Source organism: Salvelinus sp. IW2-2015, linkage group LG13, assembly GCF_002910315.2.
Source record: "Salvelinus sp. IW2-2015 linkage group LG13, ASM291031v2, whole genome shotgun sequence".
In the NCBI taxonomy this organism is placed as follows: Eukaryota; Metazoa; Chordata; class Actinopteri; order Salmoniformes; family Salmonidae; genus Salvelinus; species Salvelinus sp. IW2-2015.
In genome coordinates this window covers 25302996-25322387 of record NC_036853.1, presented here as the reverse complement: position 1 = coordinate 25322387, position 19392 = coordinate 25302996, and the positions used below count along the sequence as shown (strand labels likewise).

General features: G+C 41.4%; 1 protein-coding gene across 1 annotated transcript; it reads right to left on the bottom strand.

Annotated features, from left to right (window-relative positions):
- Positions 1-427: 427 nt before the first annotated feature.
- Positions 428-17516, bottom strand: LOC111971409 (volume-regulated anion channel subunit LRRC8D-like). The gene is made up of 2 exons (XM_023998173.2): positions 17323-17516; positions 428-8077 (listed from the first exon to the last, which is right to left on the bottom strand). The coding sequence occupies exon 2, from the start codon at positions 8073-8075 to the stop codon at positions 5535-5537; it is 2541 nt and encodes an 846-aa protein (XP_023853941.1). The 5' UTR covers positions 8076-8077; positions 17323-17516; the 3' UTR covers positions 428-5534.
- Positions 17517-19392: the final 1876 nt, after the last annotated feature.

Here is a 19392-nt window from a genome sequence, read left to right as displayed (position 1 = left end):
GACAGTCTCTCTACACATTATTCTCATGACTTCTACAATGCTAAAAACACGTTCTTCTAACATGCTAAAAACAAAATTATATAGAAATGAATATAAAACAAGAAACACACATTTCTCTCAAAAAAAATTCAAAATAATCATGAGAGAAAATAGTCATAATTTGGAAATGGGAATAATGTCATCAGTTTGTGATATATTAACACTCTTAAAAAGTATTGCAGTCTATCAATAATGCATCAAATATGTGCATGCATTTAATTTGATCATTCGATTATTTTGATGGTTCACATTGTGATAGTTTCTGAYACCAAAGTGATACACTTTAATTTTGGGGTTCAAATAATTCAAATCTATACCTTGCAAGTGCAATCTAACTGATGATCCCATGAGCTCGTCATCAAATCCATGCAAGACATGACACAATTGGTTTACTGTGCAAGTCAACGCAACTCCTTTATTGAGTTACAATTGTCATACCTTAACATTTATAATCTTTTAACTAGTCGAGACTGAACACTGTAGCATTTCAGATGGTAGCATTTTTCATTGGTTGAACAAAATTTCAAATTAAATAAAAGTTTACCGCAAATCTAAGTTTGTCAGATGATTCCATGCAACAAAAAAGTGGTGTCAGGTTGAGGTGAATCCATATTCAACAGCAACTGTTGTGTAGATCAGCCTATAAGCATTAGGAGATATCTGCAGGTGTGAATCCTACATGAATGGAAAAGATAGGCACTATATGACTAAATTAATTAGATGTGTGCCACCAATGGAAGGCAGGAATATGATACTTCTGACTGATTGAAATGTGCAAAACAGTTCAAACTGACCTGGCATGGCCTGCATCACATGCTCTGGTAGCCTACAACCATACCAGTGAAGTTGAAAATGCTTCAAACATATTGTGAAATTGCTAGAGACATAGGGGAAATCAGATAACAGAGGAACCTCTGGTATATTTCATTCTGAATGCATCACAGGGGAACGGACATGTTGAAAATGTCTATTGAAAGAGTTAAATACTTTACCGACACATTTATGAGTAAAAGGATAGGATAGCAAACATACACATGCACAATGTCATTAAGTGAGTAGCCAAGACCATATTGTTGATGCACATCAATGCTGCAGAGTGGATATCACATACAATAGTGTTTTATAATTATCCTTGTTGATAAACTCTTCCTTGCTTTGGTCTGATTATAACATGTGGTTCTTACCAGAGCAGATATAGTACGGGCATAGGCATGCTTGTTGACTGGGTTGTCACACTTGTCGGTAAGTTTGGAGGTTCCTTTCAAACAACCACAGGTATTTKTAATCTAAATAATGACAACAAAAGAATGACGTAAAAATGGTGAGAGGAATCCCTAAGCTGCTACGTCCTGGATTCAGGTAAAAGGTAGAGACATTTTGCTATAAAACATACATTAAATAAAACAAAATAACAAAAGATAAAAGCTCATCAGTTCATACACAGTCCAGGGTTGGGCCCAATTCAGAATTTTGGAATTGACTCCCATTCAACTCATGAGTTGACATTTTAATTGAATATAGCCACACTCCACAGGATGTAGAATTAGAGTTTGAGTGACAGGAAGTATAATTTAATTCAGTGCAATTCGAATAAATTCAACTCAGTCATAGAACATGAGTTTCATTGAATCTGACAAGTCACACTTCCAGATACACTACCGTTCAAAGGTTTGTGGTCACTTAGAAATGTCCTTGCTTTTTAAAGAAAAGCTACTTTTTTGTCCATTAAAATAACATAACATTTATCAGAAATACAGTGTAAACATTGTTAATGTTGTAAATGACTACTGTAGCTGGAAACTGCWGATTTTTWATGGAATATCTAAATAGGRGTARAGAGGCCCATTATCAGCAACCATCACTCCTGTGTTCCAATGGCACGTTGAGTTAACTAATCCAAGTTTATCATTTTAAAAGGCTACTTGATCATTAGAAAACCCTTTTGCAATTATGTTAGCACAGCTGAAAACTGTTGTTCTAATTAAAGAAGCAATAAAACTGGCCTTCTTTAGACTAGTTGAGTATCTGGAGAATCAGGATTTGTGGGTTTGATAACAGGCTCAAAAGGGCCAGAAACAAAGACCTTTCTTCTGAAACTCGTCAGTCTATTCTTGTTCTGAGAAATGAAGGCTACTCCATGCAAGAAATTGCCAAGAAACTGAAGATCTCATACAACGCTGTAAACTCCCTTCACAGAACAGAGCAAACTGGCTSTAACCAGAATAGAAAGAGGTGTGGGAGGCCCKYGTGCACAACTGAGCAAGAGGACAAGTACATTAGAGTGTCTAGTTTGAGAAACAGACACCTCAGAAGTCCTCAACTGGCAGCTTCATTAAATAGTACCCGCAAAWCACCAGTCTCAACGTCAWCAGTGAAGKGGCGACTCCGGGATGATGGCCTTCTAGGCAGAGTTCCTCTGTCCAGTGCCCGTTCTTTTGCCCATCTTAATCTTTTCTTTTTATTGGCCAGTCAGAGATATGTKTTTTTCTTTGCAACTCTGTGTTTTGAATTTCTTAGAATTTCACTTAATTCAATTCTATTTCCTGTAATTCAAATTGCAATTCTTATCCTGTTTGCTGCTTCAATTCAAGAATTCTGGAATTTATAAGGTATTCTCAATTCAATTCTGAATTGAGCCRAACCCTGATATACAGTCACCACCAAAATTGTTGAKACCCTTAATAAAGATGAGCAAAAAAGACAGTATCACATAAATAATARAAWWACTGAACAATATTGTATGGCCTATTCAAAACAATTGGAAAATTATATTTTATAATAATACAATTGCTCAGAGAAAAATATTTTCTTTAACAAGCTAAAAGAATATATATATTAAGATACGTAAAAATGATTGCCACCCGTTTCCAATACGTTGTGCACCCTACCCATGCAAGGATAAGGGAACTTATCCTTTTTCTATAATGTTTTATGAGATTTGAGAACACATTGGGAAGGATCTTAGACCATTCCTCCACACAGAACCTTTCCAGATCCTTGATATCCTTTGGTCTGTGCTGGGGTTCAAGTCCAGGGACTGAGATGGCCGTTACAAAATGTGGATTTTGTTATCAATTAACCATTTCTTTGTGGATTTTGATGCATYKTTGGGGTCATTGTTATGCTGAAAGATCCACTTGRGGCCAAAATTCAGCCTCCTGGCAGAGACAACCAGGTTTTTGGCTAAATGTCCTGGTACTTGGAAGWGTTCATGATGCCGTTGACCTTAACAAGGGCCTCAGGACGAGTGGAAGCGAAACAGCCCCATATCATAAAATATCMACCARCATATTTTACAGCAGGTYAACTSAGCAAAAAAAGAAACGGSCCTTTTTCAGGACCCTGTCTTTCAAAGATAATTCGTACAAATCCAAATAACTTCACAGATCTTCATTGTAAAGGGTTTAAACACTGTTTCCCATGCTTGTTCAATGAACCATAAACAATTCATGAACATGCACCTGTGAAACGGTCYGTAAGACACTAACAGCTTACAGARGGTAGGAAATTAAGGTCACAGTTATGAAAACTTAGGACACTAAAGAGGCCTTTCTACTAACTCTGAAAAACACCAAAAGAAAGATGCCAAGGGTCCCTGCTCATCTGCGTGAACGTACCTTAGGCATGCTGCAAGGAGGCATGAGGACTGCAAATGTGGCCAGGGCAATGAATTTCAATGTCCGTACTGTGATATGCCTAAGAGAGTGCTACAGGGAGACAGGACGGACTGCTGATCGTCCTCGCAGTGGCAGACCATGTGTAACAACACCTGCACAGGATCGGTACATCCGAACATCACACCTGCGGGACAGGTACAGGATGGCAACAACAACTGCACGAGTTACACCAGGAATGCACAATCCCTCTATCAGTGCTCAGACTGTCTGCAATAGGCTGAGATAGGCTGGACTGGGGGCTTGTAAGCCTGTTGTAAGGCAGGTCCTCACCAGACATCACTGGCAACAACGTCGCCTATGGGCACAAACCCACCATCGCTGGACCAGAAAGGACTGGCAAAAAGTGCTCTTCACTGATGAGTCGCGGTTTTGTCTCACCAGGGGTGAAGGTCGGATTCACGTTTATCGTCGAAGGAATGAGAGTTACATCGATGCCTGTACTCTAGAACGGGATCGATTTGGAGGTGTAGGGTCCGTCATGGTCTGGGTCGGTGTGTCACAGCATCATCGGACTGAGCTTGTTGTCATTGCAGGKAATCTCAACGCTGTGGTTACAGGGAAGACATCTCCTCCCTCATGTGGTACCCCTCCTGCAGACTCATCCTGACATGACCCTCCAGCATGACAATGCCACCAGCCATACTGCTCGTTTTGTGCGTGATTTCCTGCAAGACAGGAATGTCAGTGTTCTGCCATGGCCAGCGAAGAGCCCGGATCTCAATCCCATTGAGCACGTCTGGGACCTGTTGGATCGGAGGGTGAGGGCCAGGGCCATTCCCCCCAGAAATGTTCGGGAACTTGCAGTTTTATTAAATTTTTATTTATTTAACTAGGCAAGTCAGTTAATAACAAATTCTTATTTACAATGACGGCCTACCTCGGCCCAAACCATAACCCGGATGACGCTGGGCCAATTGTTCCACCCTATGGGACTGCCAATCACGGCCGGTTGTGATACAGCCTGGAATCAAACCAGGGTCTGTAGTGACGCCTCTAGCACTGAGATGCAGTGCCTTAGACCGCTGCGCCACTCGGGAGCCCGATGATGGATGACAAATGGATTTTACATTTGTGTTATCTCATTTTTACACAAGAAGCCATGGAAGGCCACAATATAGTTCCTTAAACTGAGATTCATTTTAAAAAGTAAAATAAGAATCTTTGGGGGTGCCAATAGTTGTGACACCTATATTTTTGAGATTTGTTTTGTTTTACTTGTTAAACRAAATCTACTTCTCTGAGRGATTGTATTAGTATAAAATAATAAAAATTGCATACAATATAGCTCAGTATTTGTGTTCTTTATTTTATACATTATTTTTTMCTCATCTTTATCAAGAGTGCCAATACTTTGAGGCTACTGTATCCCTGGTATCTATGAATTCTACACCACCKTTCTCTGTTTCATTAAGAGGAGCATCCCTTTTCCTCAGAACATTGACTAATCATTTAGTGTCTAACACAACCATTGCTGTCATTCTACAACTAACTCACTCTGGAACTAGCCCATCATTCTGGAACTTGTCTGTTATTCTGGAATCAGCCCATCACTATGGAACTAACCTATTATTCTGGATCTAGACCATCATTCTAGAATTTTCCACAGTACCTGGAATCAACTCTCCTAAATAGTTAGCACAGTGCCAATTTCTATAAGTTTAAACATAATTTGTTCGACGAGTCAGCCCTGAGCAAAAACCTTTATTCCAGTTCACATGCTGTAATTAAAAAAGTTGACTAGCTGGCTGTGTATGGACAGTTATTGCCACATTTTTGTAATCTCATTCCTGTATGGGTAAAGTGACTGTCCTTCCACACTCACACCCCATTAGCAAAGGGAACGTTGGCTTCCTGATTGATACTCTCCTTGACGTCTAGGGGGAGTGAGTCAAAGAGGTGGTCCTCCACCACCAGGCAGTTCCTGCGGAGGAGATGACACTGGCCTAGCTGGGCTGGCAGGCGGTCCAGACAGTTTCCCTTAAGCTCCAGGTTTGTTAGCTGCACCAGATTGCTAATCTTCTCTGGAAGGACAGAGATYCAGTTGTGTCCCAGACATAGTGCCTTCAATTTGGTGCACTTGAACAGCTGCTTGGGTACCACCTCCACCTTGTTTCCTGTAATGGCAAAGTGCTGGAGGTTCTGCATGAAGCCGATCTCCAGAGGGATCACCACTATGGAGTTGTGGCTAACGTCCAGATACCTCAGCTTCAGCAGGTTAAACAAAGGTACGGGCAGAGATTCCAGTTTGTTGTGCGAAAGGTAGAGGGACTCAAGGTTTTTGACATGGCTWATGGACAATGGAATGGTGATGATTTTATTGTGCCACAGTTTAAGGCAGATCAGCCTATTGAGGTGCTGGAAGCTGATGACCTCCTCAATGGTGCGAATGTTGTTGGATTTCAGGTCCAGCTCCTGCAGGTTGGTCAAACTGAAAATAGCATGGGGAATCCTCTCCAGTTCACAATTGTGAAGCTCCAGTTCAGCTAGGTTCATCATTTTTTTCAAACTGTTCAGTACCAGGAGTTTAGTACCATCATTATGTACCACCAGCTTGATCAGGTGTGGAGAGAGATCTGTTATGTTGGTTGGGACCTTCGTCAAGTTGCTTTTTAGATGCAGAATCTTCAGATGTCTCAGGTCTCTGAGAGATTCTAAACCAATCATCTTGTTGTTTTCAGAATTCAGATTCCCGACCAAGTATAGCTCCCTCAGACTTTTCAACAGGTACACCCAGGTGGGGATCTCAGCTACGTCTGTAAACTTGACATGAAGGCACCGGAGGTGGTCGCGAAGGAAACTGAACGCGGTCTGCTCAACTTTGGCAGGACAGTGATAAAAGTGAAGCTCCTGAAGGTTGATCATCTGGGAGATCTTGGCTGTTATCCTGGCCTCTGGGATCAGCTCTAGCTTTAGGATCTCCAAATCGGTCAGATCGAAGACAGCATCTGGCAGACCTGACAGCATGAAGAGATGGAGCTCCAATTTGTCCTGAGCGTTGCGGGTTACGTGCTGTCTCAGTTTCTCAAAGGTCCACTCGTGATTCAAGCTGATCTCTCGCAGTTTATTCTCGCTGACTTCAGAGAGGAAGACGCCAAAACGCTTTGAGTACAGCTGGTCATACTGATCGACCATATGCAAGAGGAACGCAAAGTCGTTCTTCACGTCAGGAATATCACTGAAACTACTCTCCTCTCTGACTTTCTCGAAAGAGTACTCCTTGAGAGGTCGTCGAAACAGCCAGAAGAGAGTGTATATGCAGATGAGGCCATATATACAGACGAGGGAAATATAGCTGACAAGCAGCTTCCTTAACATGAATGCCATGTTATGTGTGCATTGGAATTTAGAGTATCCGGTTAAATGTTTTATGTCAGGCTCACACACATGGTCAAAGTCAATTGAAGCAACAAATGTCATTGTGTAACACAAGATCAAAATGAACTTCACGGTTTTGATCACAGTTTGAGCAACATAGAGCTTGTAGATCAAATCACTGTCTTCCACGTGGGCACGGAACTTCCTAACCTTTTCAAACAAGGCCTTGGCCTGCTCTCCATCTTTCTTGTCCAGTATGGTCATGCATGGGACTTCAATAACAGGCTTATCAGCAGTAAACTTGACCCCAGATTTAGCCAGCATCGGGGTGGACTGGTTAGGACTTCCCTCTTCACTGCTGGTTGAGAAATGTTTTGGTAGGGAATGGGCACCAGTGAGCCTTTGCTTATTCTCCTCTGAGTCCTCACATGCCGTCTCGGACAATGCCTTGGTCGTCCAAGGAGACTCAAAACACTTCCCCAGAATCCCCACAAAATGCTCTATTTTCGAACTAGTCTTTGGATATTTGAACCAAAAGTTACTGCTGACCATGAGGACGATGGTGTGTATGAGAGCAAGGTATGGGAAGTATTTTGAGTACCACGGCAGGGCAACGTGGTAGCACATCTGATTGACAAAAACATACTGCTGAAAGTCCAGGTTTGTCCTGACGCCTGTTGGCGGAGGCTGCTGTCCAACACCACCAAACTGTGTGAAGTGGATCTCATGAACAACACTATCCGGTAGATCGTTAATCATTAGGGGCGCGGCYGCTAGAGTCACCCTGCTTACTCCGTTCCCTGACCCAGAACCAGARSCCTCCTCTGGCTGCGGTGTCGTGAAGCTGCTGGGGTCCTCTGGAGCTGGTTCCAGGACGGGAAGGCAAACCACCTGGTCTTTGGTTAATTGCATGGTTCCAGAAAATATGGCCAGCATCAGCATGACAACACCCAGGTAGTCCATAAAGACGTCCCACCATGGTTTCAGGATCCGATAAGTTGGCTGGATGTCATTCAGGGCGGCTACCTCTGTGAGAGTAAACATCACTGCAACAGAAAACAGACATATTAATTAAATAGTGAATTGAAGATGAGGGGGAAAAAATGGCAGTATCTACCCCAGTACCTTTGTTATTATTTTTGCTTTGTGGACGAAAGGTTAGGTTCATCAAGCAGCGTGGTAAAAAAAAGCAGGATTCCAGCACTCCACTTACCAAGACCATTGCCGAATAAGGCACACTGTCACCTGCTTTTATCGTAAGCCCTGAGGTGGTACCACCCAGCACATCAAGAAGAGAGTGTATTTCATACCGAACCTCTCCCTTGAGATGACTACATCATTATTTCAATGMTAAAGTTGAACCTCTAGGGGCAAAAAAAGTTAGATTTACTACAAAAATACCTAAATATATCACTTTGCAACGAACGGTCAAAATGAACACCAGAATTTACATCTTTCACTATAACTAAGCCGTAAACATTTGATTTCAATGAGAAAAAATATTTTTAATTAAAGTTACTCTTAAAAGTTATGGCCCATGTTATACAAAGAAATTGGCATAGTAGGCCAATGTAACCAATCACAGCCCTCATTTCAATTGTATTATAGCACATCCTACAAATCACCAGCAGAGGGCGACCATTTTGAATCCATTTTCACATTCACTCTGTTGGTAATACTTACAAATCGGATCCTAACTCTAAAAGTAGCAGAGATCCCACTCTGGAACTTTAATATGATAATGATTTACTTTGTTTTACCTATTTTCTATTGATATTGTTTTGTATATACAGTGCCTTCGGAAAGTATTCAGACCCCTTGACTTTTTCCACATTTTGTTACATTACAGCCTTGTTCCAAAAATGATTAAATAAAAAAATCCTGAGCAATGTACACACAAAGCATAAACCGTTTTTTATAAATGTTTTGAAATTTATAAAAATAAAATCAGAAACACCTTATGTGCATAAGTATTCAGACCCTTTGCTATGAGCCTCGAAAATTGAACTCAGGTGCATTCTGTTRCCATTGATCATCCTTGAGATGTTTTCAAAACTTGGAGTCCACCTGAGGTAAATTCAATTGATTTAACATTATTTGGAAAGGCACACACCTGTCTATATAAGGTCCCACAGTTCAAAAACCAAGCCATGAGGACAAAGGAATTGTCCGTAGAGCTCAGAGACAGGATTGTGTCGGGGCACAGATCTGTGGAAGTGTACCAAAAGAATTCTGACCATTGAAGGTCTGCCAGAACACAGTGGCAAACATATTTCTTAAAAATGGAAGAAGTTTGGAACCACCAAGACTCTTCCTAGAGCTGGCCGCCCGGCCAAACTGAGCAATCGGGGGAGAAGGGCCTTGGTCAAGGAGGTAACCAAGAGCTCCAGAGATCCTCTGTGGAGATGACAGAACCTTCCAGAAGAACAACCATCTCTGCAGCACTCCACCAATCAGGCCTTTAAGGTAGAGTGACCAGATGGAAGCCACTCTTCAGTGAAAGTCACGACAGCKCACTTGGAGTTTGCCAAAAAGAACCTAAAGAATRTCAGATGATTTGAAACAAGYTTSTCTAGTCTGATGAAAACAAGATTGAACTRTTTCGCCTGAATGTCAAGAGMRACYTCTGGAGGAAACCTGGCACCATCCCTACAGTGAAGCATGGTGGTGGCAGCAGCGTCATGCTTTGGGGATGTTTTTTAGCGGCAGGGCCTGGGCGACTAGACAGGATCGAGGCAAAGATGAACGGAGCAAAGTACAGAGAGATCCTTGATGAAAACCTGCTCCAGAGCACTCAGGACCTCAGATTGGCTATGAAGGTTCATCTTCCAACAGGACAACGACCCTTAAGAACACAGCCAAGACAACGCAGGAGTGGCTTCAGAACAAGTCTCTGAATGTCCTTGAGTGGTCCAGACAGAGCCCGGCCTTGAACCCGAATGAACATCTCTGGAGAGACCTGAAAATAGCTGTGCAGCAACGCACCCCATCCAACCTGACAGAGCTTAAGAGGATCTGCAGAGAATGGGAGAAACTCCACAAATACAGGTGTGCCAAGCTTTTAGCATCATACCCAAGAAGACTCGAGGCTGTAATCGCTGCCAAATGTGCTTCAACAAAGTACTGAGTAAAGGGTCTGAATACTTGAATAAAAAAAATGAAATATCATATTTACCTTTTTTAAATTAGCAAAAATGTCTAAAACCTGTTTTTGCTTTGTCATTATGGTGTAGTGTGTGTAGATTGATGAGGGGGAAAAATAATTTAAACAATAAAGCTGTAACCTAACAAAATGTGGAAAAAGTCAAAGGGTCTGAATACTTTCCGAAGGCACTGTTCCATTAAAATTATGCTGATTCATGACTTCAACAGGTTGAGAAAAACTGCCTGCCTGTCTGTCTCATCCCGACACGTGCATTYCTATGTGACAGCTGTTGATCGAAATTGAATATTGAAACAATAAGGTTTATACAAATCTCCGCTGTTGAAAACTAAATGTTAGTCMWAAAGAAATGTGAGATAATGTCTAGATGCTTTTTAGWGTGGAGATCAAGTTCATAAATTGCCTTGKTMGGCTGATGAGACAGTGGATTGCGCAYTCAGATGGACCAGAGTAAATAGMTATTTTTACGTCATAAATTAAGTTTTAACCAATCAGCATTCAGGAATAGACCCAACCGTTGTATAAAAGGCAACTATTGCACAATCCAGGTGTGGCAAAGCGTCTTAGAGACGTACCCAAGAAGACTCACAGCTGTAATTGCTGTCAAATAAATGTAAACTCAGCAAGAAAAAGAAACACCTCTCACTGTCAACTGCGTTTATTCAGCAAATATTTTTATGATACATACATTCAACAACGAGACATAAACTGAACAAGTTCCACAGACTTGTGACTAACATTAATGATAATAATGTGTGCCCTGAACAAAGGGGGGGTCAAAATCAAAAGTAACAGTCAGTATCTGGTGTGGCCACCAGCTGCATTAAGTACTGCAGCGCATCTCTCCGTCGGGACTCCACGACAGATTTGCCAGTTCTTGCTTGTGAGATGTTACCCCACTCTTTCCACCAAAGGCACTCGAAGTATCACGGACGATTTTCTCCGATAGCCAACAGGTCCCAGACGGCGCTCACGATGTGAGGACGGTTTCGTGCCATCAGGTTGACATTACCTGTCTAGCAGGAAATGCACTGCACAGAACGAGAGTATGGCTGGTGGCATTGTATGCTGGGGGTCATGTCAGACGGAGCCTGCAGGAACCGGTACCCACATTGAGGGAGGAGGATGTCTTCCTGTAACGCCACAGCGTTGAGATTTGCTGCAATGACAACAAGCTCAGTCCGATGATGCTGTTACACACCGCCTCAGGACCATGACGGACCCTACACCTCCAAATGCGATCCCACTCCGAGTACAGGCCTCGGGTAACGTCATTCCTTCGACGTGAAGACGTGAATCGACCTTCACCCCTGGTGAGACAAAAACCGCAACTCGTCAGTGAAGAGCAACTTTTTGCCATTCCGTTCTGGTCCAGGCGACGGTGGGTTTGCTTGCCCATAAGGCGACGTTGTTGCCAGTGATGTTGCGTGAGGACCTGCATTCTAACAACAGGCCTACAAGCCCTCAGGTTCCAGTCGTCCTCTCAGCTATTGCGGACAGGGTCTGAGCCACGTGATTGGAGGATTGGCGGTTCGCTGTGTAACTCGGCAGTTGTTGTTGCCATCTCGTACCTGTCATTGCAGTGTGATGTTCCGACTAATGTACCATCCTGTGCAGGTTTTACACATGGGCTGCCACTGCGAGGATGATCTGTAGCGCGTCTTAGAGCGTCTCAGCAGTACGGACATATTGCCACAGTCTGACAGTCCTCATTGTTCCTGCAGCATTGCAAGGGAACGTTCACCAGATGAGGGCAGGGACCGCGGGCATATTTCTTTGTGGTGTTTTTCAGGACGCGGTAGAAAGCGCACTTTAGTTGTCCTAATCTTTTCATAAACTTGAACCTAATTGCCACCGGGGTCCCCCCTGGGCCATTCCGTATGTTATGCTGTTAGGTCTTAACGACCGTTTCACAGGTGCATGTTCATTAATTGTTTATGGTTCATTGAACAAGCATGGGAAACAGTGTTAAAACCCTTTACAATGAAGAGCTGTGAAGTTAWTTAGATTTTTACGAATTATCTTTGAAAGACAGGGTCCTGAAAAAGGAACATTTCTTTTTTTGCTGAGTTTATGATGGACTCAAGGACTTGAATACTTATGCAAAATCTATATTATATTTATTTTCTTTTTATTAATCTTTAGAAAATGTTAGAATTCTTCTTCCACTTTGACATTAGTGTATTTTGTGTAGATTATTGTCACATAATAATAATAATGGATTAATTGTCAGAGAGAGGACCTTGTGCATTTCAGGTAAAATAACAACTCAACGTTTATATCCCAGGACAAATTAGCTAGCAACAGCAAGCTAGCTAAATAGTACAAATTAGCTAACAACTGCAAACTAGGCTGTTTTCATGTTATCCATAGATAAACAAATCATCGGCCAGAGCGTCAAGTGTGCGCTCTGAACGCTCCGAGAGCGAAACAAGATGGYTGGGGCTAAAGCTTAAGAGGGTGTGAACGATGCTGAAGGGGTGTAGACAAAGAAGCGCTATTCACTAGATACCAAAACATTCAAAGGCCATTTTCTCAAAAGAGTTGACAAGTTTATCAACTTTCAAAGCAGAATMACTTTCCCATTGTTCCTCAACAATGCAGTATGATATACAATTTTGTAGCTCTGAGTCTCTACTGTCATCCAATGTAAAACACCATTTCAAATGTTGCTACATAAGACCGAATCCAAGTGGTGAGTCACATATGAAAWCATGTAGTCACCAAAAAAGTGTTAAACAAACAAAATATATTTTATATTTGTGATCCTTCAAAGTAGCCACCCTTTTCCATGATGACAGCTTTGCACACTTTTGGCATTCTCTCTACCAGCTTCATGAGGTAGTCCCCTGGAATGCATTTCAATTAACAGGTATGCCTTGTTAAAAGTTAATTTGTGGAATTTCTTTCCTTCTTAATGTYTTTGAGCCAATCAGTTGTGTTGTGACATYGCAGGGGTGGTATACAGAAGATAGCCTTATTTGGTAAAAGACCAAGTCCATATTATGGCAAGAACAGCTCAAATCAGCAAAGAGAAATGACAGTCCATCATTACTTTCCACAGGAAAGGAAGACCCAGAGTTACCTCTGCTGTAGAAGATATGTTCATTGGAGTTAACTGCACCTCAGATTGCAGTCCAAATAGATGCTTCACAGAGTTCAAGTAACAGACACATCTCAACATCAACTGTTTAGAGGACACCGCATGAAATCAGGCCTTCATGGTCAAATTGCTGCAAAGAAACCACTACTAAAYGACACTGATAAGAAGAAGTGATTTCATCTCTCGGAGAACCTGAGCCCTAGGACCATACGTCACGGCAAACCGGGCATGATGACTCCTTGCTGTCCCCAGTGCCACCTGGCTTGCTGCTATTCCAGTTTTTCAACTGTTCTGCCTGCCGAGTTATGGAACCCGCCACTGTGTCCAAGACCTTGCTGTGTTTCAACTCTTAATGATCGGCTATGAAAAGCCAACTGAACATTATTCATGATATTATTTGGACATCTTGTCACTGTGAACATTTTGAACATCTTGGCATAGTTCTGTTAAAATCTCACACCGGCACAGCCAGAAGAGGACTGGCCACCCCTCATAGCCTGGTTCCTCTCTAGGTTTCTTCCAGGTTTTGGCCTTTCTAGGGAGTTTTTCCTAGCCACCGTGCTTCTACACCTGCATGGTCTGTTTGGTGGGGTTTAGCTGGGTGTCTGTACAGCACTTCGAGATATTAGCTGATGTACGAAGGGCTATATAAAATAAACTTGATTGATTGATTGAAGTGACTTGCTTGGGCCAACAAACAAAGAACAATAGACCGGTGGAAATCTGTCTTTTGGTCCGATGAGTCCAAATTTGAGATTTTTGGTTCCAACCGCTGTGTCTTTGTGAGACGCAGAGTAGGTGAACGGATGTTCTCCGCATGTGTGGTTCCCACCGTGAAGCATGGAGGAGGAAGTGTGATGGTGTGGGGGTGCTTTGCTGGTGACACTGTGATTTATTTAGATTTCAAGGCACACAACCAGCATGGCTACCACAGCATTCTGCAGCGATATGCCATCCCATCTGGTTTGTGCTTAGTGGGACTATCATTTGTTTTTCAACTGGACAATTCCCCAAAACACACCTCCAGGCTGTGAAAGGGCTATTTGGCCAAGAAGGAGAGTGATGGAGTGCTGCATCAGATGACCTGGCCTCCACAATCACCCGACCTCAACCCAATTGAGATGGTTTCCGATGAGTTGGACCGCAGAGTGAAAGGAAAGCAGCCAACAAGTTCTCAGCATATGTAGGAACACCAAGACTGTTGGAAAAGCATTCTTCATGAAGCTGGTTGAGAGAATGCAAAGAGTGGCTACTTTGAAGAATCTAATGTATAAAATATATTTTGATTTGTTTAACACTTTTTGGTTACTACATGATTCCATGTGTTATTTCAAAGTTCTACATTATTCTACAATGTAGAAAATAGTAAAAATTAAGAAAAATACTGGAATGAGTATGTGTCCAAACTTTTGACTGGTACTGTATATATTTAACTGTAACCTGCTGCTGCTGACCATCAGGTAGTAAGCAGGGTGTTACTGAGTAACTGAGTGACTGAGTGGTGGGAAGGGCCAGAGCAGTGTGTGTGCGTTGAAAGCCCTGGTTGAGAGTGCTYCAGCAGAGGCAGCTTTTGTCAAGGAGAAAGAGTAGCACACTCGCACATCGTAACAACTTTTTACCATTTGTGGGTAGGCTATTTAGGAGACACCCTTTTCCATAAAAAAKTMAATGCGCTAGAACTGATATAACGGTGACAAAGCATTGGAAAAGGACTTTAGGCACACTAGAGCTCTTTAGATTAAACCACCTCTGAGCGAATTTAAGTAAACTGCATTCAAATGTCAACTTTTCTTATGGACAACRGTATCAAGSGAAGGGTTTTACTCATGCTCAGTTCTAGGGTCTGGAGCGCRGTGCAAGTGGAKATTTGAAATGGAAGTTATGGAACTCACTCGTGTGCTTCTCTTAAATGGGAAAAAGTCCACAATTWAAATGTATTTAAAATGTGGAGAKTGARAGMKTACATTTGCATTTGTTYGCCATCAAAGGCTATTCWTTTCTATGCCATTGTAAGATACTGTTGCCTACCATATGATACAGTACAATAAATATGTTGAAATGTCGATATCGCTGGAGTCATTGCAAATCAATTTGTGCCACTCGTGTTGCCTACCTGGAGCTGGCAAACAGATAAATAAATAAATAGCCTTTAACTAAAATTTTTGTTGTAGTCTTGTATTATTAATGGCCATGTTTAGTTAATTAAATTGGAAGTTATCAATTGTGATCATGGTCACAGCTCTATCGCGAATGTATCATTCTCCACATTTAATGTCAGTTTCATTGTGGACTTTTCCCTGAAATGAGATGTTGGCATTTCAGGGGCTATAGCCTACCTGCATCTAGCTCAGCAAACCTTGGCAAAGTTGAATTGCAATTATAAASCCAGATTTTTGTCAATAGCCTATGCCGATTGTACTAACAATTACATTTCGTAAATAGGCKATTTATAACGGTTTGTAGTCTTAACATCTGGCACATAATGAAGGCACAATTGCCAGAAAATAGCCTAACATTTGTTTTTTGAAGTTCGTCCAAGTGTTTTTTGCACAGAGATTGAGATCCTCTGTCCAACTTTCATCATTCAAACTCTCCTGTCAGAATTATCTATAGTTATGCACATGCACAAACAGGATTTATTTACAATTATAAACTGGGTGGTTTGATSCCTGAATGCTAATTGGTTGAAAGCCATGGTATATCGGTACCATGGGAATGACAAAAAAAACAACACTTACTATTCTAATTACACTGTTAACCAGTTTATAATAGCAATAKYGGTCCTCAGGTTTTTGTGGTATATTGGCCATATACCACACCTCCTAGGGCCTTATTGTTTAATCATAGCAGTCAAAACAAGTTAAATCGACATCCATTGATGGAAAATGATCTGGAGAGTTTAATAAGAGCAATTTATCTTTTCTCTTGAAACATATTCTTAAACTTCCAAGAATTATTATTTTGATGGAAAACCACATTTTTCTTCCTAGCCTACATCGTTAACAATTAAGTGGATATTGCTTCTTAATTCGCTCGTTAATGTTTTTKAAAAAAGGTATTCATAGATAAATGTTCCAACTCTCTTGCCCTCGAAAACATTTTTTGGGACAAGTTTTCAGAGATCATTGGCTAGAAATTGTAGCTAGACCTGGCAACACTGCCCACAATCAAAAGAAACCATGTTTGTGGTAGCTAGATGCCCTTGTAGGCTTCTGTATTCAAATTGATGGACCACATGCAAATGCTGTAGGCTCGTCAGAGATWAAAAATATACCTGGTTTACATTGCCATTTCACAGTCAAGGCTAAAAAACTGCGTAATCTACACATCAGCTACGCTATAGTTTATATGGACCTTATATTATGAACAGTTTCAGCTACTGCTGTGTTCCAAAAATGATTAAGTAGCCTACACGTCATATGAAATTGCATAGGCTACCCACCACCTCCTAGATTGAACATAGGCTAGTGTCGTATTAAAAAGATGAGAACACGGTGTGATAATGAACTCGCTGTTTTATATAGTAGGTCAAACTGGATATAGCTATCCCACAACATCATCGGCTGCGCACTGGCACGGGATGCACATGAATGGGCTCTAAATGTGACACAGCATTTCTGCTCYGAAAAGTCTCAACTGGATCCTTGAGACGTCTAACTCTGACGTCACCCCATTGACGTTGCAATTTAACACGGTTAGGTAAGGGTTATGGTTAGGATAAGGATATGAGTTCAGGCCTGGATTTAGTAGGCTATACAAAACCAAAAAATGTATAGGCTACAGTAGGCCTAGCCTACTCTTGATTTCTGGTCAGCGTGTTAACGTTACATATTGAAATGTAACACGGCCTAGCCTTCTCTATAGCAGCCTTATTGTAGCTTCTTACAGTACGACTTTTCATAATGAGTGGGTACACATTATTTTCTGACAACATATATACATATGGTGCCGCTATTTATACAGCAAGGCATTGCATAACATTCTTGGCTGCGGTTTCTGAGACGAGATAGGCTACGCATACGCACCTTCAATTAATTTATGGGTCCCGTTGCCTCGATTCTTCAGCCGAAAAATGATAATTATTGGTACGTCCCATGATTCGATAAGGTAAACAAAGACGAAACGCTTAACATCTAGTCAACCGTATTGCTGAACAGACACTAAGCTGATTAGAAAATTGCTTTGGTTCTGCTTCCTCCATAGCGACATGCTGCGGCCATGAAGGTTYGTTGCAGCATGGGACACAGAGCGCACAGGAAATAAATATTAAATTTATCCTAGGCTAGTCCAATAGCTTTACCGAACCATCTTTGGTATTACTGTATCAACCAATCATGTCTCAAAAACAAGACAAGTCTCAACTCTGCTGCCAGTCAGGCAAAGGTGTGAAGTGTAAACTAAAGCCTGTAGGGRACACACACACAATCTATACAATATCCTTATGCAAAACCACCCATTGATTGTAAACAAATTATAAAAGCTTGGTTGTATTACATTTTAACTAACATATCTTTATGAGAATTTTTTTTTTACAGAAAAGCTATTGCTGCATTGTTTATGTTTTGGTTTGATAGGAGATTTTGTTAACTATTTATTTTAGTCCTATATAGGGAAAGTAGTTTACTCCACTGGATTATTTTGGTACACCACTCAAAATAAAAAGTGCACTTCTGGCACCCTCCACAGATCCAGTAGCCTAATCAGCTACGATCAGTCCATGACAAGCCGTGACATGTCAAAGCATTATTTTATTACATCAGTTTCATGTTATAATGACTGACTGTGACCTCTGAAACAGCTCTCTAAAAGTGGAAACAGAAATGGCATACAGTATGTAACAGATCACAGCAGCTGTGCTTTACTTGCTGTGTAATCTCGTGACCTCATGACAGACTAAACATTTGGTTCCTGGAGCCAATACTGGCTGTATATTCTTAGGTACTGTCAGACATTGCACCATCCATACATCATGTTGGTGTCAATATTTAACTTGTAATTTTGAAAAAAAACATACATTCAAAAGAGAGCTTTGAAATTATTTAAATATATGTTAGGGGACTGGAATTCTGTGCTTCTCAAAATTTGCGAGGGGTGGTTCTTAAGAAGACATTACCATTTCTCATACAATCGATAAAAGTACATTAGCTATCTGTTCTGTGGATGATGATCCTAAGTACTGTGTCTATGTGCCATTCAGAATGCCATTGTGTTCTCTGTAAAATGCCCTTCATAGAACAAGCCCTGTATTTGTGGGCCAAACAAATGCTACATAATACAAATATAGCTGTTGTCTTGGACTGGGCAGCTTGCCAGGAACATGGAACAGAGATGTTGGAGCACTTCTGTTGAATAAACAAAGGCCAAAGTTATGAATTATTTTATGTTGGATGAATATTAAAACTATTCAGTATAATGACGGTCCTATTTATTTCTGTTAGGTGCGGTAGCCATGTAGCCACTGCACCTCCGATCAGTTCATTGTCTCCTCCATCATGTCCCACTGACTTAAAATAGTCAGTCTTGTCAATGATATGTCTATGGTCTTGTCAGATGAGGCTGATCAAATAGCCCTAGATAGTGACTACACAGTAACACAGCGGTAGAAATAGAATCTAGTAATTCTAAACCTATGACCACATCTCCTCCAGTGAATTACAGACACATCTTTCACCTGCCCTAACTAAACAGATACACTTGACTTCTCCCCCATCTATTTTTCACCTCCTCTCAAAAGGTCGCCTTGACTTATCTCCAGTATCAGGCACAAGTGCACACCAACATGCTTATCACCAAGGAGAGGAGGCATGAGAGATTGGGAAGATCTCAATTGCATACTCCTCGTGTCCTCGCTCTTCTCAAACCCATTGAAGGAMAAGGTCAGAGYGGCAGGACCTCTGACTTTCTCATCCAATGGGTTTTGAGAAGGCAGCAAGGAGATAGGCCGTCTGGAGAATGCAATTGATATCTTCCCATGGAGTGTGGGTGATATACAGGRAACTGCCAAAATAGTGGAAAKACTTGATTAAATGAGGGATACATAGTATATTGAAAGAAAGTGCTTCCACACAAGTTTGGTTCCTGAGTTAATTAAGCAA